We start from the raw sequence: 27,264 nt of genomic DNA, 5'->3' as shown, positions 1-27,264 counted from the left end.
GCATACACTGTGTGTATATATATATAGTATGCATATATGTGGCATTAATATATGTAATAAATAAGTTTATATAGTGTATACACAAACTTGGAATTTCATTCCATCCCCCAAGGATTAACTACCAAAATACAAAAAGACCCCAATATAGATATGCATTTTACTAATGAATTGTAGCCTACAAGGTTTTGTTGTTGTTGTTGTTGCTGTTTTTGTTCAGTTAGACGTGGCTATGAGACAGAAAATGCCACCAAAAATGTATGAGGGTTATTTTGAGAATGAAATCTACTGTCCACTTTTTTGAGGGGGGGGCAGAATAGATTAAAAGTTTCTTTAAACTAAAGAGCTGTGATTCAGCTACAGAAATACATGCCCTGTGGACAATTATCAGCATGTAATAGTGACTAATATAAAACTGTAAGGGCAGAAAATTGTACAAGAAAAATATGTGCATGATACCTGAAGTCTTTTGAAATATCTGACTGTAATACTGTCTCATTTAAACAGCCTCTTGCCCCCACTACTTTCTAGATATGCCCCTGCTCAAGTGTGGCAGGAATATCCCTGTGTGTGTAAATAAAAAGATATTTTTAAATGCCAACTAAACATCCAATGTCACACTATTCAGATTTCAAAGCATCACACATTTAGCTGTAGCAGAAACAGTCAGTTATTCTTGTATCCATTGTACTGTTACCTGACGCAGATTCCTGGTTACTTTCACATCATGCCAGGCATTGTCATTAAATTTCCCATTCACAGGTTCCACCAGTGCTTCAAAGGCCCCTGAGCCCAAATTAATGACCAACGAGACAGCTCCATTTTTCAGTGCAAGATTGACATAATCAGCAGATTTTCCTGTATGAAGCATTAGTCCATTCCTCTGAAGAGTTTTAAATGACAGAGTTATTTCATCACTGCTACTCTGTATGGGATTCTGGGACAAATCATAGCAGAAATATTCCGATCCCTTGAATGTTGCAATATATTCTTCTTTTCCTGACAAATAAAAGGAAAAAAGATTTAAAATCCCTGGAACTTAAAAATAAAATTCATGAAAAGCAGCCTTTTTTGTAGTTAACTTTAGTGTCATCAACAATAAATATTATATCACACAGAGCACTGGGTGTTTACAATGCTTAAAATCCATTAAGAAGCCAACAAAAACAGACCAATCAAGCATTTCATTCAAATTAAATTACTTTTCTAAGGTCTTCTCTATACAGGGACACCCCAGAAAGCTAAAGTGAATCAACTAAAGTTGCGAAGTCAATTCACATAAATTAAAGCACATTAAACCCTCTTGTGTATGCTTTCATTCAGGAGGGAAGTGGCCTTAGTTCATTCTGACTTAATCCTCCCAAGAGGATTCACCTTAACTTTTCTGAATGTCTCTTTGCAGACAAGCCCTAAATATTACTGAAGGAACTTACAGTGGCCAGGTCTATACTGGGGAAACAAAAAGAAAAGGAGTACTTGTGGCACCTTAGAGACTAACAAATTTATTAGAGCATAAGCTTTCGTGAGCTACAGCTCACTTCATCGGATGCATTTGGTGGAAAAAACAGAGGAGAGATTTATATACACACACACAGAGAACATGAAACAATGGGTTTATCATACACACTGTAAGGAGAGTGATCACTTAAGATAAGCCATCACCAACAGCAGGGGGGGGGAAGGAGGAAAACCTTTCATGGTGACAAGCAGGTAGGCTAATTCCAGCAGTTAACAAGAATATCAGAGGAACAGTGGGGGGGGTGGGGTGGGAGGGAGAAATACCATGGGGAAATAGTTTTACTTTGTGTAATGACTCATCCATTCCCAGTCTCTATTCAAGCCTAAGTTAATTGTATCCAGTTTGCAAATTAATTCCAATTCAGCAGTCTCTCGTTGGAGTCTGTTTTTGAAGCTTTTTTGTTGAAGTATAGCCACTCTTAGGTCTGTGATCGAGTGACCAGAGAGATTGAAGTGTTCTCCAACTGGTTTTTGAATGTTATAATTCTTGACGTCTGATTTGTGTCCATTCATTCTTTTACGTAGAGACTGTCCAGTTTGGCCAATGTACATGGCAGAGGGGCATTGCTGGCACATGATGGCATATATCACATTGGTAGATGCGCAGGTGAACGAGCCTCTGATAGTGTGGCTGATGTGATTAGGCCCTATGATGGTATCCCCTGAATAGATATGTGGACAGAGTTGGCAACGGGCTTTGTTGCAAGGATAGGTTCCTGGGTTAGTGGTTCTGTTGTGTGGTGTGTGGTTGCTGGTGAGTATTTGCTTCAGATTGGGGGGCTGTCTGTAAGCAAGGACTGGTCTGTCTCCCAAGATCTGAGAGAGCGATGGCTCGTCCTTCAGGATAGGTTGTAGATCCTTGATGATGCATTGGTGATCTTCCTAAAAACACCATCCTAGCCACTATGGATGTAGAAGCCCTCTACACCAACATTCCACACAAAGATGGACTACAAGCCGTCAGGAACAGTATCCCCGATACTGTCACGGCTAACCTGGTGGCAGAACTTTGTGACTTTGTCCTGACCCATAACTATTTCACATTTGGTGACAATGTATACCTTCAAATCAGCGGCACTGCGATGGGTACCCGCATGGCCCCACAGTATGCCAACATTTTTATGGCTGACTTAGAACAACGCTTCCTCAGCTCTCGTCCCCTAATGCCCCTACTCTACTTGCGCTACATTGATGACATCTTCATCATCTGGACCCATGGAAAAGAAGCTCTTGAGGAATTCCACCATGATTTCAACAATTTCCATCCCACCATCAACCTCAGCCTGGACCAGTCCACACAAGAGATCCACTTCCTGGACACTACGGTGCTAATAAGCGATGGTCACATAAACACCACCCTATATCGGAAACCTACTGACCGCTATTCCTACCTACATGCCTCTAGCTTTCATCCAGATCATACTACTCGATCCATTGTCTACAGCCAAGCGCTACGATATAACCGCATTTGCTCCAACCCCTCAGACAGAGACAAACACCTACAAGATCTCTATCATGCATTCCTACAACTACAATACCCACCTGCTGAAGTGAAGAAACAGATTGACAGAGCCAGAAGAATACCCAGAAGTCACCTACTACAGGACAGGCCCAACAAAGAAAACAACAGAACGCCACTAGCCATCACCTTCAGCCCCCAACTAAAACCTCTCCAACGCATCATCAAGGATCTACAACCTATCCTGAAGGACGAGCCATCGCTCTCTCAGATCTTGGGAGACAGACCAGTCCTTGCTTACAGACAGCCCCCCAATCTGAAGCAAATACTCACCAGCAACCACACACCACACAACAGAACCACTAACCCAGGAACCTATCCTTGCAACAAAGCCCGTTGCCAACTCTGTCCACATATCTATTCAGGGGATACCATCATAGGGCCTAATCACATCACCCACACTATCAGAGGCTCGTTCACCTGCGCATCTACCAATGTGATATATGCCATCATGTGCCAGCAATGCCCCTCTGCCATGTACATTGGCCAAACTGGACAGTCTCTACGTAAAAGAATGAATGGACACAAATCAGACGTCAAGAATTATAACATTCAAAAACCAGTTGGAGAACACTTCAATCTCTCTGGTCACTCGATCACAGACCTAAGAGTGGCTATACTTCAACAAAAAAGCTTCAAAAACAGACTCCAACGAGAGACTGCTGAATTGGAATTAATTTGCAAACTGGATACAATTAACTTAGGCTTGAATAGAGACTGGGAATGGATGAGTCATTACACAAAGTAAAACTATTTCCCCATGGTATTTCTCCCTCCCACCCCACCCCCCACTGTTCCTCTGATATTCTTGTTAACTGCTGGAATTAGCCTACCTGCTTGTCACCATGAAAGGTTTTCCTCCTTCCCCCCCCCTGCTGTTGGTGATGGCTTATCTTAAGTGATCACTCTCCTTACAGTGTGTATGATAAACCCATTGTTTCATGTTCTCTGTGTGTGTGTATATAAATCTCTCCTCTGTTTTTTCCACCAAATGCATCCGATGAAGTGAGCTGTAGCTCACGAAAGCTTATGCTCTAATAAATTTGTTAGTCTCTAAGGTGCCACAAGTACTCCTTTTCTTTTTGCGAATACAGACTAACACGGCTGCTACTCTGAAAACTGGGGAAACAGTATCAGGTTAGATAATGTTAATGACATTTGATTAATAATTTTGAACACAACTAAGCACCTAGCGTACAAAGAGACAAGCTATGTTCAGAAACACATTTGCTTGGTTAAATGCTAAGATCTTCCCCACGACCAGGTACCAAGCTTTTAAACATGACTGTCCCTAAATTGTGTTTAGCATCATGCTAGTGAAGATATGCTAGGGAACATGTTTTCTAGAATGCATTTCCGCAGTGTAGACAATATATTAGAGAAAAATATTATACACTTCTAAGGTACTATTCATTCACACTACTAGAAACTATGGTGGGATCTTGGCCTTGTTAAAATCAATGGGACTTGTGACATGGATTTAATTAGAGACAGAATTTCATGCTATGATTCTCTACTCCCTTTCCCCTTGTAAAGTCATTTACACCAGTTCAAAGTTAGTTCAAAGCAGGTGTAAAACATCTCATTGTCTAAATGAGAGCAGAAGTCTAATATGGTAATGTTTTACATCCACTTTGCACTAGTTGCAATGCAGTGGAAAAACAGGTTCAGAAGATTTAACATTGTTTTCCATATCAAGCCAGCCCCTTTTACTTCAATGACAAATTGTCATTTGTACTCCAAAATTCCTTCAGAGAAGACCCTAATATATCTCAACAGGCTAGGTGTATGATACAGAGGAGAAAAGAATAATATCCTTCTCAAGAGAAAAATTTCACTTAAAAAAAAAAACCTGTCTGGGATTGAACACCATACTTTCTAAAGGGAGAAGTCTGCAGTAATCAAAGAAAATGCTTTCACTGTTCTGGTGCTACAGTAACAGATGGTTTGGCTATCTCTTACAACAACAGGAAAGGCCAATTGCATCACAGGAGGTAATACAATGCAATTAAAAACTCTCCCCACCATTCTTCCACTTTGCCATTACATAAACACATAAACATTTACTATTATTTGGGGGAGAGGAGTGGCTCTCAAGAGAAGTCTCACAGAGGCTGCACATTAACTATTCACTTTGATGGCCTATCAACTTCAAAACAAAACAATATTTGCACCTATATAGAACGTTCTATCCAGAGTTCTCAAATAACTTTATTAAAGTTAATTAACTTAGCTTCAGAAGACATCTGTGGGGCAGGTATCACCCGCTTTTGTAGATAAAACCTGTAACACACAGTGATTAAAGGCCAAACTTGAGTTTGCATTGCCTAACTGTAGAGACCAAAGATTGGGGTTTCACTTTTTCTGAAAATTAGGTTCTAAGTGAACTGCCCAAATACATGCAGGAAGTCTGTGGTAGAGCCAGAAACTGAAGCTGAGTCTCAGGACTCCCTGTTCTGTGCCTCCTCCATAATACTATCCTTCCTTCCATAGATAAATAGTGCTGGCATGTCCCACACATTCTTTTACAAAAGACCAGCTTTGACTAGGTCATTCGGTAGTTCATTGGGAGCTCAGGAGGGTGCAGTGGTTAGTGTGTTAGAACTTGAGGGATCGAGGTTCAATGTCCTGCTGCATGATCAACTTTCTTTGGGGCCTTGGGCAAGTCACTTAGGGCTAGATTCACAAAGCAAATTAGGCCTAACTTTTAGGCACCTAAAAAATTGCTGGGATTGATAAAACCTGAGTTAGACATCTCGGCTCTCTATACAATGAATGGGGAGAGGTAGTCACCTCCAAATGGAATTCATAAAAGCCAGCACACTAGGAAGCTCCTGCCTAAGGTAGCCAATGGGAGACATTGAGGAGAAGGCCTAAGCCCTGCCCTTCTTAGAGTATGTCTATACTACAATGTAAGCCTGTGTTTGAGCCTGGGCTCAAGCCTAACCCTCCCTTGCATCTATACTCCAATTATGCTAATCCAGGGCTCAGTCCAATGGTCCCAAGTCCCTGCAGGGTTGGTGGGTCCAAGTTCAAGTTAAAACAGGGCCTAGGGTCCGAGCCCTATTGCTTTGCAGTGTAGATGCAGCCGTGCTTGACTCTGGTCCCGGAAGTCAGCCGGAAGTATCCCAGAATTCTTTGGGGCAACTTCCTTAGTCCTCTCTATCCCAACAATCTGCCGTCCACTCTATTGAAAATGGAAGTCACCCCGCTTTGCGAATGGCATCAGCTCAGGAAAGTGTTGTTAACCCATTCTCTTCTGATCACTGATCTGATCTCACCTTCTGTGCAATTGAGAGGTGGCAGATCTCTGCTCAAATCCCTTTTTTTCTCTCAGGTGGAGGGGGGAATTGATCTAATGGTCTCCCATATCTCTGCTGAGTACCGTAATCACTGGGATAAAAATTATGGGGGAGATCCTCATCCAGCTCGCCTCCCTTGGTGGGAGGGGCATTTTATGTATTTCACCTATTGGGCCTGATCCAGTAGGTGGGCACAAAGCCCACAGATGAGTTAGGTGGAGGAATGCCAATCTTTTCCCCATTTGTACATCTCTCTGGTGCTTAAGAACCATGCTGCCCGGTGTGGGTCTGCACTGTACACGCATACAGGTAGAAGTGTGGGAATTTACACTGCAAAAATGTATATGGTGTTCAGAAGCTGCTGAGATGGCCTGTGTGAATCCCAATGGGGCCTTATTCTGGGATTTAATCACTGGAAGTGGCAGTTAGGTATCTAAGTCCCTTTGTAAATCTAGCCCTTAATCTCTCTGTGCATCAGTTCCCCACTTGTAAAGCAGGGATACTACTACTTGCCTAAAGAAAAGGAGTACTTGTGGCACCTTAGAGACTAACAAATTTATTAGAGCATAAGCTTTCGTGAGCTACAGCTCACTTCATCGGATGCATTTGGTGGAAAATTTCCACCAAATGCATCCGATGAAGTGAGCTGTAGCTCACGAAAGCTTATGCTCTAATAAATTTGTTAGTCTCTAAGGTGCCACAAGTACTCCTTTTCTTTTTGCAAATACAGACTAACATGGCTGCTACTCTGAAACCTACTACTTGCCTACCGAACATTGGTTTCAAGAGGATAACTACATTCCAGATTGTGAGGTGCTCAGATACTACAGTAATAGCAACTATAAAATATACGTTTCAGAGTAGCAGCCATGTTAGTTTTTATTCGCAAAAAGAAAAGGAGTACTTGTGGCACCTTAGAGACTAACACATTTATTTGAGCATAAGCTTTCGTGAGCTACAGCTCACTTCATCGGATGCATTCCTTACAGCTCACTTCATCGATGAAGTGAGCTGTACCTCACAAAAGCTTAAGCTCAGATAAATTTTTTAGTCTCTAAGGTGCCACAAGTACTCCTTTTCTTTTTATAAAAAATAGGTAGGTTTAGCTCATTTCCTGTCCCAGTGTGGGTGATACAGACACACTGCCTCACTGTATAGATTAAGGAAGAAGCAAAATTTTGTTACGTATTGGTCAGTGTCTGCAGAAATAAGGAGGCAAACCAAATCCCATGTGATGATGGACAAGTCCTACAAGGACATGAGTAAGGGCATGAGGATCCATCTGAAGCTCATGCATATTTCTGGTTATTGTGCATATGGCAGAGTCCTCTCCAAGGCTAATTTTGCCTTCCTGGAGAGCCTTTGTCAAATATGGAGTCAGATCTACATAGTATGAACTTCCAAACTGGGCATAATATTTCCTCCATTTCAGACAGATACCATTTGATTGTGTTTGTCACAATGGTTGCTTCCTATGCCAGGCATTCACTGATAAATGGAGAAATGCATCATGAAATAGGTGGTTTTGGTAAGAAAAAAAATGTACAGGGCTATAAAGCCCAGAGAGTTAATACATCCATAGAAGAAGCCCAAATCACCTTCATGGACAAGGGCTAACAGTCAATACGAATGGGAATGCTCATTTTTACAAGGAGGACCCTATCACAACTGGGCCTGCCATCATCCCTATGGATGCAGACTTTGTGCCGAGAACATCAGTCTGAGAGAACTGGGGACAGCAACATTATTCTTTCTCTTCAGAGTCCAGAGAATTTCCTGGGTAAGGTGTATGGGACCAGATACAGTCAGGGCAGATTTTACAAAGACTACCTGTCTCTTATGTATACATCTATTTACATGTTCCACAAAGTTGTGCTTATAGAGCTCAGACTGGCTGATAAATTGATCCCATGCAGAGATGTGGATATAAGATGAACATATTATTTTACTAATAATATTTTATAAGATGTAAACTGGCCAGGCATACAGTACAGTGTATGGGTGCACCCTACACACTGCAAACTACTTCTATCAAATGGTATAATATATTTCACGTACAAACACACACACACACACACGAAAAGGTGAGCAGAAAAAAGGTAAGGGTATTCATTTGAACTTGTAATGCTGAAAAAATCTCTATACTCTAATACTGTAAACAGATCCACAGTTTACACAGATTTGGAAAAGCTTTTCAGAAGGCTAATGGTTTTTGTGTCTATCATGTCCTTTGTCATAAATATAAAGGGAAGGGTAAACACCTTTAAAATCCCTCGTGGCCAGAGGAAAAACCCTTTCATTCGTAAAGGGTTAAGAAGCTAGGATAACCTTGCTGACACCTGACCAAAATGACCAATGAGGAGACAAGATATTTTCAAAGCTGGAGGGGGGGAGAAACAAAAGCTCTCTCTCTCGGTCTGTGTGAGGCTTTTGCCGGGAACAGAAAAGGAATGGAGTCTTAGAACTTAGTAAGTAATCTAGCTAGATATGCATTAGATTCTGGTTTGTTTAAATGGCTGATAAAATAAGCTGTGCTGAATGGAATGGATATTCCTGTTTTTGTGTCTTTTTGGAACTTAAGGTTTTGCCTAGAGGAATTCTCTGTGTTTTGAATCTGATTACCCTGTAAGGTATTTACCATCCTGATTTTACAGAGGTGAGTTTTTTACTTTTTCTTCAATTAAAATTCTTCTTTTAAGAACCTGATTGCTTTTTCATTGTTCTTAAGATCCCAGGGTTTGGGTCTGTGTTCACCTATGCAAATTGGTGAGGATTTTTATCAAGCCTTCCCCAGGAAAGGGGGTGTAGGGTTTGGGAGGATTTTTTGGGGAAAGACGTTTCCAAGCGGGCTCTTTCCCTGTTATATATTTGTTAGACACATGGTGGTGGCAACAATAAAGTCCAAGGGAAAAAGGTAAAATAGTTTGTATCTTGGGGGAGTTTTAACCTAAGCTGGTAAAAATAAACTTAGGCAGTTTTTCATGCAGGTCCCCACATCTGTACCCTAGAGTTCAGAGTGGGGAAGGAACCTTGACACCCTTCTTGAAATATACAAGACTAAATCTTAATTTAATGGCATTTTTCTTGAGGAAGAAAATAAAAAGCCAAATCAGCAACTCTACACCTCATTATTGGAAAAAGCAGCTTGAATTGTCATTGGAAAGGTCAAATCAGTGCAGCCATGACTGACAAACATCTATTTAATGTGTCCCATCGGATGACCTTTCAGTAAAATCACTGAAAGAATTCTCTGAATTCTTATTCTTCTGCAGCTTCTTCCTCAATCAATACCACAATGGATTATGCACTCAACAGAACTCAGTTTGGGTTTCTGAATTTGTTCCCATTCCTTGAGTTTTCTATAATGAATTCTGCAACACTTCCAGGTAATGACATCAATGATCAGACGTTAACAATAGATAGTCTTAATAATTTTTGTTCAACTGCACTAATACAGCTTTACAGGAATATCACAATTCCTCCCTCCATGTAACAGACTACATACCATGTTGTCCTTTGTATGTGTTCTGAATCAAAAGCAATGAATGTGGTGCTAGGTTTTTTTTGATGGCTGCTTTTTTATAAACATTTTGAGCCAGTGATGAAGATGCATTATACAGAGGATGAAGCAGTGCCAATGTCTTAACATCCATCATCTAATTTTCCTGAGTGTGGAAATGCAAAACACAATACAATGGTGTAAGATCCATTTCCCATATCCTTCATTGGAGCACCCAAATGTTCCTGGTCCCTGGGCTTGGTGTTCCAGTTATAAGGCCATAAACCTAGAATATAACTCTACTCATAGCTCCAAAGTTACAAGTAAATACAGTGAATATTTTATGTTCATGTGTGAAGCAAAAAATGTGTGTCAACACCAGTTAGGCTTAATTACAAAATAAATTGCATATTTTTGGAAACAGTTGCTGCAAGAATAATGATGTGACAGCTGCCAAATGGTATTACTGTTGCAGAACTCCACACCTTTAAGTAAAAAAGAACAAATCTTACCTGTTCCTCTCATGGATTAAATCTTCAATCTTTCTGTTTTTGTTAGTAACTACGGCAGGATGGACTTCTGTCCACTAGCCTAACAAATAGCAACCTCTGAAACAGTGAGAGCTGCCATGTCTGTTTACACTGCTGCACTCCCCACAGAGGTTCTAACAAGTTAGGGTAGATTTAGTTTGAAGGCAGAACTAAATAATATGTGTGCTAATGAAGCTTTTTGCTGAAAGGGACTCTGTAACCTGCTTTATGTAAGCAGATGATCCAAATAAGGCAGGACTGAACCTGACCCAGTAGCTGATTTATGATGTTGACTTTCATTGATGTAATAGGAATGTTCTGATACATACATTTCAGGAAAATAATGAAGTATGTGATAGCAAAACTTGTTTGAAAATCTAACTAACCCTGCTTCTTATGCTATTTCACTTTTCTTAAAGCATGGACCAGAATAGGATTCCATATTTGTTAACAGATCATTAATGAATTACCTTGATGTGAAATCAGGGTGGATAAAGATCTTTAAAACAAATAAAAAAAATCAGATTTTTTTTAAATTTAAAGAGGTTTTTTTAATTTAAATTGGATTGTTTTGGTAAAATGCTTTTTGAGAAAAAAAACTATCTAAAGATAGTTTTAATTAAGATACATTATAGCTCAAAGTTATCTCATCATGGAATAGGGATTATAAATTCTAATTCTATAGTGTGAGACAATATATTCATGTAATGTTTAAGAAAAGTTTTGTAAATGAGTTTCAATAGTTCATGGATTAGGGATCCAATCTTATGGGTTCCAGGGGTGTCTGTATAGATTATTTAGGTTAATCTTTCTATCTACCCAATGGGACTCAGTCTAGAAGATACCATCAGAGATGCTTAGTTTTGCAGTTCCAAACTGGATTTGTGTCTCTAGAGATAACATGCCTGTTAACAGAAAAACTGTTTTAAAATAAATAAATAATATAGAGATGAGAAATAACAGACCTCAACTCTATTGTCCCTCTGCAAACTTGTGTACAGAGAGTCCATCCCTTACCTCTCTCTAAAAGTGCAAAGTTTCAAAAAGTTCAATGAATAGAAGATTATTGGGGGTGGAAAAGATCTGGACAAGGAGAAGAAGCCTGGAGATAACTATGAGAAGGGAGGGACAGGCAGTAGAAACAAACGTGAAACTGTTTGAGCAGCATTTTCCAGAAGTCTTGAGGTCTTTCTGAGCGCAGCCTTCATTGATTTGAGATCTACTGTACCATTCTCTCACTAGAAGGGAAAACCTATAATAGCAGCAGGCCATAAAAGCGATCCAGTTTGGGAATAAGAACTATTCAAGAAATATATGTTTGCTGATGATGTTTTAGAGAAAGTCACAACAGTAAACTGGTGGAAGTCACTTAAGCACTTGGATTCAGAGATTGCTGAAGTGATAATCTCACTTTTAACAGCAGTAGCTTCTTCTGCCGGTGTAGGAAGAATATTTTCTTCCTTCGGACTAATTCATTCCAAATTGAGAAAGCAGAAAAGCTTGTTTTTCTTTTCCAGGTTATGAAGAAACAGGAAAATGAAGGTGTAGATGACTGAGTTAGCTACAGAAGCCAATATTTTAAGTTTCTCATGTTGACCTGCCTGACGTAGTTGATTTAATTTTGTTTTTAATATTTCATTTAACTATTTTAGTTAAAAACAATTTTAACAAAAACAAACCCAATTTTAAAAACATGAATGTTTAACTAAATTCAAAAATTCATAGGCTTGTTTTGTTAAAATATGTGTTTGCTGTCAAAGAAAAAAATCCAGAATACTTAATGTTGTTGTTTTAGTTAAATAAAACAATTTAAATGTTTGTCTGGTGACGTTCTCCTCCTAATACTGCATAGCAAGAAAATCCTCCAAATATTAATGATTAACCTGTTGAATTGGAGATAGTTCACCTCCCAATGACTTCATAAATATCTGCTTCAATTCCCTTTGGTAAATGAAATAACCAAACAATCATTCATTTTCTGATATAGTGTAAAACTAATCTGAAAATTTTTCAAAAGAAATCACTTCAAAATTTAGCGTGTACCTTCTAAAAATGAAACCAACATTATCTACGAGTTGTGAAGAATATGTATCAAGGTTATAACAACCAATAAGAATGCACTTTTATGTAGAAATCCATGATTAAATCGAGTCTTCCTGACTAGTGATTTAAATTATTTAAATTATGATTTAAATCAAATCCACCCTGTGTGAAATACATTTCTTTTTTCATGAAAATTGAATAAATGGATGTTCTTTTTCTTAAACATACAGTAGGTAATAAACTGACATTACAAACAAAATGTTGGTTATAGAAAATAAATACTAAACCAAAGGGGAGGGAAATGAACAAAAATTATGCAATATTAAAATTAAAGTATATAAAAAAGGCTCTGCAGAAAGAGAGAGAAAAAATATGAACCACAACACAGCCTTGAAGTTTCCAAATAGCAACAGGGGCATGAGGGAGATGCTTTCTGACAGACTCTCCTCTCTTTGACAAGATGACAGATCTGTTCGCTGGGGACCAACATTTTAAAGGAGTGAACTGTCTACTTTCCTTTCTTAAACAAAACAAAAAATGGCTTATTAAATTGTCTGCTGTGCCTCAGAAAGCAACCACCTCAGGAGTTTAACCAAACCAAGCCCTTAGTGCAGGGGTGGGCAAACTTTTTGGCTCGAGGGGCACATCAAGGTATTGCAACTGTATGGAGGGCTGGGTAGGGAAGGCTGTGCCTCCCCAAACAGCCTGGCCCCCACCTCCTATCCACCCCCTCCCACTTTGCACCCTCCTCAGAACCCCCGACCCATCCAACCCCCCCTGCTCCTTGACTCCTGACTGCCTCCTCCCAGGACCCCCTACCCCTAACCGCCCCCCAGGACCCCACCCCCATCCAACTCTCCCTGCTCCCTGTCTGCCCTGGGGACCCCCTGCCCCTTATCCAACCCCCCAGCTCCCCACCCCCTTACCATGCCAGAGCCAGCCACACCGCCACGCTGCCCGACCGGAGTGGTAGGCCAGAGTGCTGCCCACAGGGCAGCATAGCTGCGGGGAGGGGGGACAGCAGGAGAGGGGTGAGGGCTAGCCTCCCCAACTGGGAGCCCAGGAGCCAGGCAGGGGATCCTGCGGGCCGCATGTTGCCTGCGGGCCATAGTTTGCCCCACTTCTGCCTTATTGAGAGGCTTAAAGGAAATGTGATGGGTTTTATGTTGCTGTATATACATATATTTAATTGTAAAAAAGAAACAGGGACTTACACCTATGGTGTGACTATTGGCACATTGACTTGGATTGAGTTACTACTTGTAAGCGGGGAATGGTCCTGCTATTGTGGGGAACTTTCCTGGCTTATGCACTATCCTGGTGAAATGGGCTAGGGAAAGGATCCTGATTCCTCTCTCCCACTTCTTTTATCCAGAGGCCTGCCCGACCTCAAGGGCTCCCCTTCCACTCTCCCATGTGGCAGACGCCTTGTAACGCCAACAAGGCTGGGCCCAGGATTCCGGGTGGGTCGACCCCCAACCTTATTGTAATCACTTAGGGTCTAAGATGTCCCCACTCCAGGGTGCTCTCTCTGCACTGGATGCTTCCCTGACCCACTGATCATTAAATACAGTTCAAAGGAAATACATGTCGTAATACATGTGTGATTATGACACTAACCAGAATATGATCTAGTGGCTACACTTTGATGCAGATGCACTGTAGGTTCACTGAACAGAAATTGTTAAGTAAAAGAGCTGCTTGCGAACAAACAAGATACCTGATCCATTTATACCACAAAGGTCTCAGAAGGTAAACATGTTTTATTAATTAACATCCTGTAGTGAAGAGAAGGGTACATTTCCCATCTGCTCACTTAGAACCTGATCCACTTCCTATTTAAGTCAGTGAGGCTTTTATCACTGAATTCAGTGGAAGCAAAACCAAGTCTTTTGGATTTGACCCCACTGAAATCAGTCTTCCCATTGGTTTCAATGGGCTTTGATTCAGGACTTTAGGGCAGAGCGCTGAGCTCCTCATACAAGGTGCTAATCCTCAACTCCTCTTGAAAATAATGGTTTGGAAGGCTTCAGCACCAAACAGTATTGGTTCCTTCATTTCTTGAAGTTCTCCAAGAACAACCCAGAAACTGAGCATTTTTCTTCCATCTCTAATCAGCAGCTGGTGACAAAAAACAAACTGATTTTACAGCAACATGATAAGCAGCCTCTCTTTCTTCTCCCTCTACAAAGGAAGCTTCATTCAGAGATATTCCACTAACAGAAGATGGAAAAATGTAAAACACAAAGGAAACATAAACATAATCTCACTAGCACTATGAAATGAGTCCTATTCAACTGTCATAACTAGGCTGGGATATCCCTGCTAGTACAGAACTTCAAAAAACTACATTAGGGCAATCTAATGAACACGTAAATGGGCAGGAGTTGTTACTAAACAGCTCTTTATCTGTTAAATACGTAAATATTAGTTAATAGTTACGGTGCCAATAGAAGACATTCAGGAACACAAGTTTTGTAGACCGAACTAAAAAAAACACTTATTGCACACTGCAAATGGCTTCATCTGTACAGCTCTTTACTTCATCTTTTAAAGAGTGTTTCTGTGTACTTCAGTGGGCACTGGCCTTTTCCATCTTTTGCTTATGTCAGAAGAGCCTGAATGAGCTCTCCCCTGACATCTAGTGGTGAGCTGTGGAAAAAGACTTCAGAAGCTGATCTCATTTGCATGGACACACGCACTTTGCATAGGTGTTCAGCATGATGGGATTGCTTGCGCAAATGATCACTTGTGGTTGGTGTTGGATCCCCAGTCTCCTTGTTATTGGGGCAGGAGTAATAAAGGATTGTTATCCTTGTTGTGTGAACTGAGGGCAGCAGGACTGTACCTGACATACCCCAATGGAGGGACTCACCCTCAACTGAATGGCATTCGCTAGGCAGGGGACATGGGTTCCAAATACCAAATACCAATAAGTTGAGAAAGGGTGGGGATAGGTACTTGTACCTGGGGGTGTGGGTGCTGTTTAAGGACCTCAGGCACCATTTGATCATTCCTTTCTTCATGGTATAATAAAAGAGCTAATTCAGATGCAATTGAGAGAATTGTTACATGCTGTAGAGCTGAGGTCACTGATATCTAGGTCTAAGTATCAGACCTACTTTGAGACAGTGTATCTAATGCAAGAGACTGCTTAGTGTGCACTAGCAGTGAGGCTTCCCCACTAATAGCTTAACTCACTAAGAGCTGTGTTAAGTTGGGGGGCTGAAGACATCTTGGTGAGTGGACAGCTGGTGGAGAGGCGGGGCAAGAGGTCAGCAGGGAGGCCGGTGGAGAGGATCAGAGCAGAGCCATGCAGAGGGGTGGCAATCAGCCATTGGGGTGAAGCAAAATCTTTAACATTAAAGAATCCCATATTTCTCATATCAATCCTCAATATTGCACAGTTGACACCTCCTGAAACAAAATAAAGTTTCCCTGGAGAAATTGTAGAACAAAGGTAGGAGAGAAACAGTACAGTTGGGTTTTGGTGCAATAATCTAACAAAATAACCTCCATTTTACTGAGTCCATAAGCTGTAACATCAACTATGTTTTTAAAAACTGAAGAAAATCATATTTCATTATTTATTATCATGTATATTTTACTGAACCTGAAATTACTGCTAATGTAATTCTTAAGCTGTAAGTACACGTTGTTAGAGCTATCCAAACCAGAGTTGCTCTGTCTTTCCAACATGATGAGCCACAGAAAAAGTCATTTATATGGTCTGCCTTACAAGGCATGGAGGACACTAAGCACTTTATAAATTCTGGTGCTTAGGCCCTGAGCCAAAGCTTACTGAAGTCAATGGAAATATTCCTATATATATATAAAGCATCAGGCTTTAGATTGCACAGTTACTGTGCTAAGCAATATGGGATGGATATGGAAGCTCAAAGAATTACTATGTGATTTACCATAGAGCCATGTGTTTATTAAAAATAAACATTGCATGGGTTTTGCAAGGCTTAGATAGTGTTGAGATGGACACTTAAAAAAAAAGCCTAAGACAGACACAGAAACACACAAAATAATAAATCAAAGGTATATAATCAAAGCAAATCTAAATCTTGAATGTGTGCTTAGGTTAAAAAAATCCGACATTTGGAGGACCACTTGTTTGCCAGAAGGGAGTTTATATAAAGTAAATATAAAATATATTCTGTAGCTTATATAAAGTAATCTATTTTTGGTATATATGAAATTTAATAAAGTGGCATGAGATCTTTTTAATATCAAAGAACTGCCTATTTTCCATACTAAAAGTATGTAGTTAATTGATGTTACAGAAACCATACATGATACTATACAAACTTCAGAGAATTAAAATGTACTACGTAAATTAATCTGCTCAGTCTTTAGAGTCATGCAAGTTCTCACTTTATTATTTTGTGCTGAATAAGTACTAGAGAGTTTTCATGGTGCTTTAAAATTCTCAAATTTAGAGACTGTAATAGCTGACTTATGAATACACTCTTAAAACAAATGTAACTAGTGAAAACATACAATGTAAATAAACAGTGATAATCATGTAGACTCCGAAGCAAAATAAGCTAAATGGATTCATTCTCTAGCTCTAGATATCATATCCAGTGTTGTACCCAGGGCTACCATGATGCTCTAACAGTTTTATACTATGCTGCCATAGAGTGCACCCTCATTCAAATCCTGACATCAGTGCAGGCAGCTTTCTCAGACCATGCAACAGAGGGTGAAAAGCCAATTCCAGTGAAATCAATGGGTATTCTGCCATTTATTACAGTGAAGATGGCATTTCACCCACAGTGCTTTGTTGCACTGTAGCATCTCCTTCTGGCCAACTGATGGAGCACTGGCAGGCTCTGGAGGAAGTCACATCCAACCCATTTTATTGTAGGGAGGATGGAAGCAATGACGAGATTTGGAGGATGGGATGGGGAAATCGCTCAAAATAAACATCTTTTGTTCCAGGTGGATTTCCCAAATCCCACATTTTACTTATTAAAGTGGCTAAGTATGGAAGGTATGCATCTTGTGGAAGAGTATGCATCTTGTCTTCAGAATGGATTTGTTATGAAAACAGAAATGCATGAGCTTTGAGCTGTGGAAGGCCATTGGAAAGTTTCAGGCTCCCTGCCTGCCTCTAAGCTTTAAAAAGAAAAAGAAAATGTTGAAACTAAATGTTCTGAGTCACTTGGCAGACAACATATAGAAAAGAATCTTTCAAATAGGTGTCTTCTCTTTACTGAATATACCTCAAGAGCTCATGACAATAATTTTTACAGTCTCTCTGCAATCTAGAAACCTGCAGACAGTGACGTTGCTGCTCTTCTAAAACAATCCCCTCATGATCCCTCAAAAATCTCCTCTGCATAAGGACCAAGTAATCAGCCCTTTTTTTTTGGCGGCAAAACTTACAGGGACCAAGGGGGTAGCAGTGATTTACACACACAAGCCCATAGGTAGGAATCGGGGGACGGAGAGCTCCTGCCCCTCTCCAGTCATTTCCAGCCACTACAATTGTCTGAGTGTAGATCAAGGGACCCCTCTCCTCTGGTCTACTCCCTTAATCCCCTTCTACATTTGACTATTAAGATGTTGTGTGGAGTCCCCTACGTCACAGTGCACAGAAGATCTAGAAGTCCTTTGCACACTATTTCACCCATTCATATTGTAGGACGTAAGATGTGTGGACTTTCTACCTTGGCCCCAAACCCTTAAACATTCTTGAATGGCTAACATGCTCCACCATGCCCAGAAATGACAACATTACAAGAAAAAGTGTTTTACAATTACAAGCATGAGGAATGCATTGTGAATTACATTTTGGCCATTAATTTTGTATTATACTGCTATTTTTCCCCAGCAGTCAACAGAACATAAACCTTTTATGAGATTTATATTTTGAATTCCATGACGTGTTGTCAGGGTTCCTTCCCCACTCTGAACTCTAGGGTACAGATGTGGGGACCTGCATGAAAACCTCTTAAGCTTATTTTTACCAGGTTAGGTTAAAACTTCCCCAAGGTATAAACTATTTTACCTTTTGCCCTTGGACTTTCACTGCCACCACCAAACGTCTAACCGGTTTTATTTCATTAGGAAAGAGCCCGTTTGGAAAAAGTCTTTCCCCCCAAAATCATCACCAAAACCTTGCACCCCCATTCCTGGGGAAGGTTTGAGAAAAATCTTCACCAATTTGCATAGGTGACCGAGACCCAAACCCTTGGTCTTAAGAACAATGAAAAAACATTCCATTTCTTAAAAGAAGAATTTTAATAGAAGAAAAAGTAAAAAGAATCACCTCAGTAAAATTAGGATGGTAAATACCTTACAGGGTAATTAGATTCAAAACATAGAGAATCCCTCTAGGCAAAACCTTAAGTTCCAAAAAGACACAAAGACAGGAATATCCATTCCATTCAGCGCAGCTTATTTTCTCAGCCATTTAAACAAACAGAATCTAATGCATATCTAGCTAGATTACTTACTAAGTTCTAACACTCCATTCCTGTTCTGTCCCTGGCAAAAGTATCACATAGACAGACCCAGACCTTTTGTTTCTCCTCCCCCCCCCCGCCAGCTTTGAAAGTATCTTGTCTCCTCATTGGTCATTGTGCCAGCGAGGTTATCCTAGCTTCTTAACCCTTTACAGGTGAAAGGGTTTCTCCTCTGGCCAGGAGGGATTTTAAAGATGTTTACCCTTCCCTTTATATTTATGACACATGTGCTTTCAGGCAAATGTACAGTAAAAGCTGAAAGAGAGACCAGCCTAATATGAGCTCAAGGACGTCGGAGGTGCAAATAACTTATTTTGGTACCGTGAGAAGTCAATTATACTTTTCTATCAAAGTGCTCATGAAAGATAACGGATTGACAACCCTGAGACTAAAGTTCTCTGTCTACACACAGCAGATAGAATATTACCTTAGTCAAAAATTCAGTGGAGCTGATGATGGAGATAACATTGTTTCTACAGCTGTCTCTGACCCCCACCTCCAGTTCTCCCCATGGGCAAACCCTAAACTGAGGGCCTTGTGAAGTGGATGAGGGAACAGGACACAATTCTGCGGAGACAAAATTGGCTCCTTCTTCATCCCTGGTCTCAGATATGTTGGATAATCATAGTCTCTACTCAAAAGGTGCAGTAGGACCCTTTGTTGTTACTACATTATTTATTTCATGTGAGGACACTAAACATGTCCTCACCTTTTCTGTGCAAACCCAGGGTCCCAAAATCCTGCATTCCTTGTGTACTCAAAACTCCAACTGACTCCAATAGACATTTTGGTGCACAAGACATCCAGAATCCTGAGCCACACCTTGTTGGATTTAATTTTCCTTTTTTACAAAATAAAAAAATATTTTCCATATGTATATATACATTATATATATATATATATATATAAAACACATACATCATTAAAATATCTCATTTACTTATTCTCAGCATTACTTTCCATCTTGAACTTTTGTGAACCCTTGCCCAATTCAAAGAAATAAAATCATAGTTGTATTTGGATTACATATGAACTTAAAAGAAAGCAACAGCTCAGTGACAAAGAATTCTATTACTCTAGAAAAGCAGTTTTAAGCCATTTATAATATTGTTTTATTATGTAATTCTTTCACTGATTTTCACCTCCCATTATTTAATTACAGATTGGGTTATTTTCCGAAATACGACATGGCTCAGGACATACTTTGAAAAACAGTTTTAATACTTATAATTGAGGAAAAAGGGTAAAGTATGTTGCTGTTTATGGGGACACGGCTGCTTTGATTATTAATTATTATTAATTATTATTATTATTATTTGCATTTATTATTACTGAATGTTCTATAAACAGAGTGCACTACATAGACTTTTGTCTACAGATAGCTGTGTGTCATTAACAAGAAAATTGGAAAGCCTTATATGAGCAGTTCACTTTATAATGATAATATCCTTCATATAATTACTTTAGATAGTATGACAGGAAAATTCAACTCATCATTTTAAAGGTTTTTCTTTTTAAGTCAAGAAAATAATTTCAAACACAAAATATACATATCTATAAGTATTCATCAAGCAATTTGTTTGTTTTGCATTATGTTAGATGCTCCTCAAACCTCAAGTAAGAGTTTTAGCCATATGCTGCAAAACAAGCATAGCATTTCGCAGATAGCAGTTTGGTCAACTAAGGAGCTATACAGTTTATCTAAGGCCCCTGTTGGCTTCAGTGGGCATAGAAGCAGGTAAATCCTTAGAAGTTCAGGTTCAGGTACAAAATGACCCTGACATGGTCTTCAAGATTCTGTTATAACTGGAAAGCTGCACACAGAATCCATGTACCCTTCTGCAAATGTCAGGCAAACAAACAGTTAACAAACTACTGGTATTAATTTTCCCCTCAAGAAACAGAATAGTTTTCCATAAATCAAAGCACTGCTTCAAGAAAATGAACACACTGTTTGCCTGCCTGTTTGAGTATGCACAATTCTGAGGTTAAATCACTTTTCCAGGTGCTATGACAATAAAAATAAGGGTGTTTCCTTGTTCCTTCGAAGTGAGCTGTAGCTCACGAAAGCTTATGCTCTAATAAATTTGTTAGTCTCTAAGGTGCCACAAGTACTCCTTTTCTTCTTGTTCCTTCTGTGATATGATAATTGTCTGACGAACACAAGCTATGGACCAAATCATGGTCCATCTTATGTGGTGCTTCCTGGTATGCTCCAGGGACAGAGCAACAATGTGCTGTTCCTGGTTCAGGTCTTGTGGCAAAGCCACAATTAAACCCAAGTTAAGGGTGTGATTGTGATACCTTTAGAATCATAGAATCATAGAATCATAGAATATCAGGGTTGGAAGGGACCCCAGAAGGTCATCTAGTCCAACCCCCTGCTCAAAGCAGGACCAAGTCCCAGTTAAATCATCCCAGCTAGGGCTTTGTCAAGCCTGACCTTAAAAACCTCTAAGGAAGGAGATTCTACCACCTCTCTAGGTAACGCATTCCAGTGTTTCACCACCCTCTTAGTGAAAAAGTTTTTCCTAATATCCAATCTAAACCTCCCCCATTGCAACTTGAGACCATTACTCCTCGTTCTGTCATCTGCTACCATTGAGAACAGTCTAGAGCCATCCTCTTTGAAACCCCCTTTCAGGTAGTTGAAAGCAGCTATCAAATCCCCCCCATTCTTCTTTTCTCCAGACTAAACAATCCCAGCTCCCTCAGCCTCTCCTCATAAGTCATGTGCTCTAGACCCCTAATCATTTTCGTTGCCCTTCGTTGTACTCTTTCCAATTTATCCACATCCTTCCTGTAGTGTGGGGCCCAAAACTGGACACAGTACTCCAGATGAGGCCTCACCAGTGTCGAATAGAGGGGAACGATCACGTCCCTCGATCTGCTCGCTATGCCCCTACTTATACAACCCAAAATGCCATTGGCCTTCTTGGCAACAAGGGCACACTGCTGACTCATATCCAGCTTCTCGTCCACTGTCACCCCTAGGTCCTTTTCCGCAGAACTGCTGCCGAGCCATTCGGTCCCTAGTCTGTAGCGGTGCATTGGATTCTTCCATCCTAAGTGCAGGACCCTGCATTTATCCTTATTGAACCTCATTAGATTTCTTTTGGCCCAATCCTCCAATTTGTCTAGGTCCTTCTGTATCCTATCCCTCCCCTCCAGCGTATCTACCACTCCTCCCAGTTTAGTATCATCCGCAAATTTGCTGAGAGTGCAATCCACACCATCCTCCAGATCATTTATGAAGATATTGAACAAAACGGGCCCCAGGACCGACCCCTGGGGCACTCCACTTGACACCGGCTGCCAACTAGACATGGAGCCATTGATCACTACCCGCTTTACTCACACTTACTAATGCCCTCATTCCACAGGTAGTCCCATGGACTTCAATCACATTACACATGACAATCCATGCGAGCAAGGTTATTGCTGATACAAAATAACCAAACAATCCAAAAACTTCCTCCCATGCTTTACTTTACACAGATTCCAGAGTGTTTTAAAGAAAATCTGAATTTTATTATTTTCAGAATTAGAACACTGTTTTCAAACTTAATCTCTTCCTCATTTTAGCATTGGGGGAAAAGTAGAACATAAATCATCAGGGAAGCATAAAAAGTTATTTCAAACTGCTTCTTGAGTCACATGCTATTACTAGCACACAGATGTAATTGAGAGAACAAAGGGATATAACAATAGTTGAAAAACTAATGTATTATATAGTTGATATGAAAAAATATAGTTAAATAGTTCATTTATCTGATAAAGAACATTATTTCCAACACTAAAAGCTTAAGGTCCTGATACATTATAACTGAATATTTCTCTCTCTCTCTCTCAGTACTATACACCACCGTGAAATTAGTACATGTCCTGGGGTTTGGATGCAATAATAAAAAACAAGCAATTTTCTGGTCCTAGTTAACTACTGTTCAAATAAGCACTGCATAACAATAAATCTTCCAACAATCGCCTATACAATACTGTTTTGTGCATAATAAGCACTTACTTTTATGTGCTGAGTTGATTTTAGAAGGAGAGACAGTACAGAAGAGCCAGCATCTTTCTCTGTAATCAGATCCACCAGGATGGAGCAGTGTGTGTGAGCAAGCAGACACCATATGAAAGGCTTTCATTTTGTATCTTGCACAAATGCCTTTCTTTCAAAGAGAAGTTAAAGTTTGTTACATGGCCTTGAAATAAGTGCCTACATGTGAATTTACACTGTGATTTTGATCATCTGAAGCTGGGAAGGCTCCAAGACCCTATCTGTGCTGGGCTTCAGACATGAGTTACAAATATGGTCTTAACACAATTTGGCCCTGTCAACATAGGAAACAAAGCATACAGTTCCTTAACTACATTCCACAGATAAAAAAGGAGACTCCCTTCCCCTCTGGTTAAGCATATACTAACTGGAACATGCCACTGGAAAATCCACATGCCACTGGAAAATAACATTACTGAAGTACTATAGGAATATACTGCAGGAAAGAATCCCATACCTTCATGGGGATGAATTAAAGGCCTCAATCTGCCAGGTGCTGAGCACCTCCAGCAAGCACAGATTTCAATGGGAATTGAAAGAATTCAAGGACTTTGCTGGAGGTGTTCAGTGCTAGCTGGAATGACCTAACAGGTCTTTCCCATTACTAGCTTTTATGGAGATGAATAAGGAGAACGGATAAAACAGAGGACTTTGTGAAAACAAAACCATCAACTCCTGACATTTTCCATTGCAACACTGCCTTCTCTTTGTAAATCATTTTGTAGAATAAAATATTAAAGGAACTATTTTTGGAAAATAAATTGTAAAGGGCCTTTATAGAGTCCCCAAGCTTCTCAAAGCAGAAAAGACATTAACCTGTGACATGATATGGAATACATATTGTGGTATTGGCTTAGTCTCATGTGGATAACAGTTCAAATGATACGACATGCATCTTTGAGTAGAGCCTAGCACAATAGGCAACAGCAACATTGTCTATTTTCTAGAAGGCACAAATTCAGTCTGGGATTTGACTTCATTTGTCACAGGTAGAGAGAGTCATATGATAAAGTATTTCCAATGAGCTGCAGATTCAGGAAGCGCTTTATCTGCCTTGTCACTTGCACAGACTTCATTAGCTGCACTATTGTACTAGTGACAATCATATGTAAATTCCAGATGACGTTTTTGTGTACCCAACCAACCACCCAAAAATGGACCCTGAAAATACCTCTGAATAACAATCTGTTCTTTTCAGAGTAGCAGCCGTGTTAGTCTGTATTCGCAAAAAGAAAAGGAGTACTTGTGGCACCTTAGAGACTAACAAATTTATTTGAGCATAAGCTTTTGTGAGTTACAGCTCACTTCATCGGATGCATTTCCAATCTATTCTTTATAGATTTTCAGCCCAGGCAGCAAGGAATAAGTTTTCTATTTACAGTATGGCGTATGGAGCTTTAATGACTGTGGGCAATATACTGTACCTTTCAGATCTAGAAATTGTGCAGCACAGTTCAAAAGGCTTATCAGTTAGAAGCAACTGCAGCTGGAGTTGGAAAGGAAACTGAACTTAACGAGTGAAGTTGTAGCTTGTCTACAAGACATTTCACAGCACTAATGTAATAATTTTGTAATTTTATTTTCTTGTGATCCAATTAAAGTCAGTGTGGCTAAGGTAAAAAGCATGATTCATTGATTGGATTTTGGGAAATATTACACTACACAAGCTTTCGTCTGTAAGGAGATGATGATAGGGGAAGACTCCGTTTGCTGTCTTTTAAGGAGAAGCAATACTGGAGTATTTTACTGGCATTGAATCAACCTGTAAAATTATTTATGTTACCTTTGTACATATTGTACACATGATTGCCAAAATTTACACAGTGAAAATAAGAAATTTTAAGTGTAATGTATTTAACAGGATAACCGAAAATAAAGCATAATTTTATGCATAACAAAATATAGTTTCTGAATGTTTGGGAGTGGGCTGTTCATTTTTTTTTCTCTTGGAAAATTTTTTCCCCTCTTTCTCCAGGAAAAACAGAATGATCTACTGTGTGTCTAGGTTAAAAATGGAATATAACACAAATAAACATTAGCATGAGGTTTCAGAAAGTGTATATTTGGGTATGGAAGGTCAATATAGTATTATTATTAATTATTTGTATGCGGGTAGTGGCTAGAGGCCTGTAGCCCAGTGGGCTACTTTGTCTTTTTTATATTTACTTCTTGGCATTATATTCAACAGTAATCCAAGAAACCTACAGGCCTGTATCCTATAAGACATTCGCTTCAGCAAGTTAGCATAAGCTTTGAGGCTTATGAATTTTGAACAAATAAACTTTGCACAGATAAAGGGCCCAACAGAAAACCCCAAGTATTTGTGAAGCTGAAAACAGAGTTTAAGGGGAAGTTCTGACCACAGGTACATGTAGGGTGACCAGATTAAACGAAAAAAGAAAAGGAGTACTTGTGGCACCTTAGAGACTAACAAATTTATTAGAGCATAAGCTTTCGTGAGCTACAGCTCACTTCATCGGATGCATCCAATGAAGTGAGCTGTAGCTCACGAAAGCTTATGCTCTAATAAATTTGTTAGTCTCTAAGGTGCCACAAGTACTCCTTTTCTTTTTGCGAATACAGACTAACACGGCTGCTACTCTGAAACCTCAGATTAAACGAGAAAATATCGGGACATCGGGGAAGCAAAAAAAAAAAAAAACAAGCAGCCAGAGTTGCCGAAGCAAAAAAAAAAAAAAAAAACCAAGTGGCCAAAACTGCAATATCGGGACTAATGTTGTCCCAATCATGCATTGGTCGAGACGCAGGACAAAGACCTAAAAATCGGGACAGTCCCGATTTTATTGGGAGGTCTGGTCACCCTAGGTACATGAATCAACCACAGAAGTGTACTGGCAATGATCTGATGTCCATAACAGGTACATGAGATACATCTAAGGCTAGCCTGCTTTCTTGCCTATATATCTTTTCTTATAAGTTTCTTATTTTCTTATGGGTTTGATTATTTGTTTTATTATAAATGGTTTATATTAGAGTATATTTTGACTGTAACACAAGGGACCTGCAGGCCACATCCTGTATGTTGAGCTAAGGAAAGGTTAGCATACATATGTTTAGGACTTTTCACCTAGATAGATGGTGATGAGTTAAAGCACAAGATCCATATATGGCTGTGACCTTTAAGATAGAGGATGCATTAAAGCAGGCTGGCATAGGGGCTTTCCTAATTTCATACCTTTTAAACTTAACAGGTATACCACAACTTGGAACTTGGAAAGAACCAAAATAACCAGTTAGGACAGAAATAACAAATGTGATACCTAATCACAAAAGGTCCACGGTAACAAATGTAAATATATGCTAATAAGTTGAGACATGCATTCTAATTGTGTTATTGTACTGCAGTATCATTAACATAATCAATATTTACAAATGTTCACAACATCTGATAGTTGGTCCTATAATGTATACAAGTAGAGCCTGATTTTATGATGGTTTTAGTGACATAGGTAAAAAAGTGAATTTGGATAGGAATTTCAGATTTGGGGCTTTGAAAGTCCAGGTTTACCTGTATTTTGAACATAAAAAATATTGTGTTCTGAATAATTTCCGAATTCTGCAGGAATGAGATTTAGGCCGAGATTAAAAATAAAGATGTCTAAAATGTATGCTTCAAAACTCATATTTAGTTACATAAATAAGCGTTTCGAAAGTATGCAATACCCAGCAGCTCCCTTGTGGGTGGCTCAGCACTTTGGAAAAGTCAAGCCACTTGCTTAAATCTTGATTCCACAATGCAAGTAGGGCTCCACATGGATGCAGGGATCCACCGTCAGGGAACTCAATGAAGGATTGGGGCCCTAGCTTTAGGCATCCATTTGTGATACTCTTGGCCCTAGAACTGTACCATTACTGGAGTAACAAAGGTGAAAAAACTTAGAGAAAGCTGATGGATAAATGGTCACAGTCATACATATTTCAGAAGAATCAAACTGATAATTCACTATGAGAAAATACCAGATATTTTTATTAACATGCATTTGTACTGAAGTAGGAGAAAATTTCTTCTTTCACTGACAGACTTTCAGACAATTTATATGAAAAGCAAGGTAATATTTAGAATATTAAAAATATCTGTTAATACATGAATTGTAAATAGTTTTCCCAATCAAAGATGTCATCATCAAACCCAAGAAAATCTAAGAAAACCTCTGCAACATGGCAAAGTAATCAGGATTACATATGTTATGTCAGGATTACATATGTTATGCGAGCAGATCGAGGGACGTGATCGTTCCCCTCTATTCGACACTGGTGAGGCCTCATCTGGAGTACTGTGTCCAGTTTTGGGCC

The 27,264-nt window shown here is 39.6% G+C and overlaps 1 protein-coding gene across 41 annotated transcripts in view; it reads right to left on the bottom strand.

Moving 5' to 3' along the window:
* Positions 1-27,264, bottom strand: part of NRXN1 (neurexin 1) — a 1,286,326-nt gene that overhangs the window by 827,382 nt on the left and 431,680 nt on the right. For all 41 annotated transcript variants that reach the window (XM_038395424.2, XM_043511917.1, XM_043511928.1 and 38 more), the window contains one exon: positions 695-996. In XM_038395424.2, the coding sequence (XP_038251352.1) occupies positions 695-996 (302 nt within the window). The remainder of the gene's footprint in view (positions 1-694; positions 997-27,264) is intronic.

This window comes from Dermochelys coriacea, chromosome 3, assembly GCF_009764565.3.
Source record: "Dermochelys coriacea isolate rDerCor1 chromosome 3, rDerCor1.pri.v4, whole genome shotgun sequence".
NCBI classification, from domain to species: Eukaryota; Metazoa; Chordata; order Testudines; family Dermochelyidae; genus Dermochelys; species Dermochelys coriacea.
This window is presented reverse-complemented; position numbering and strand designations above follow the sequence as displayed.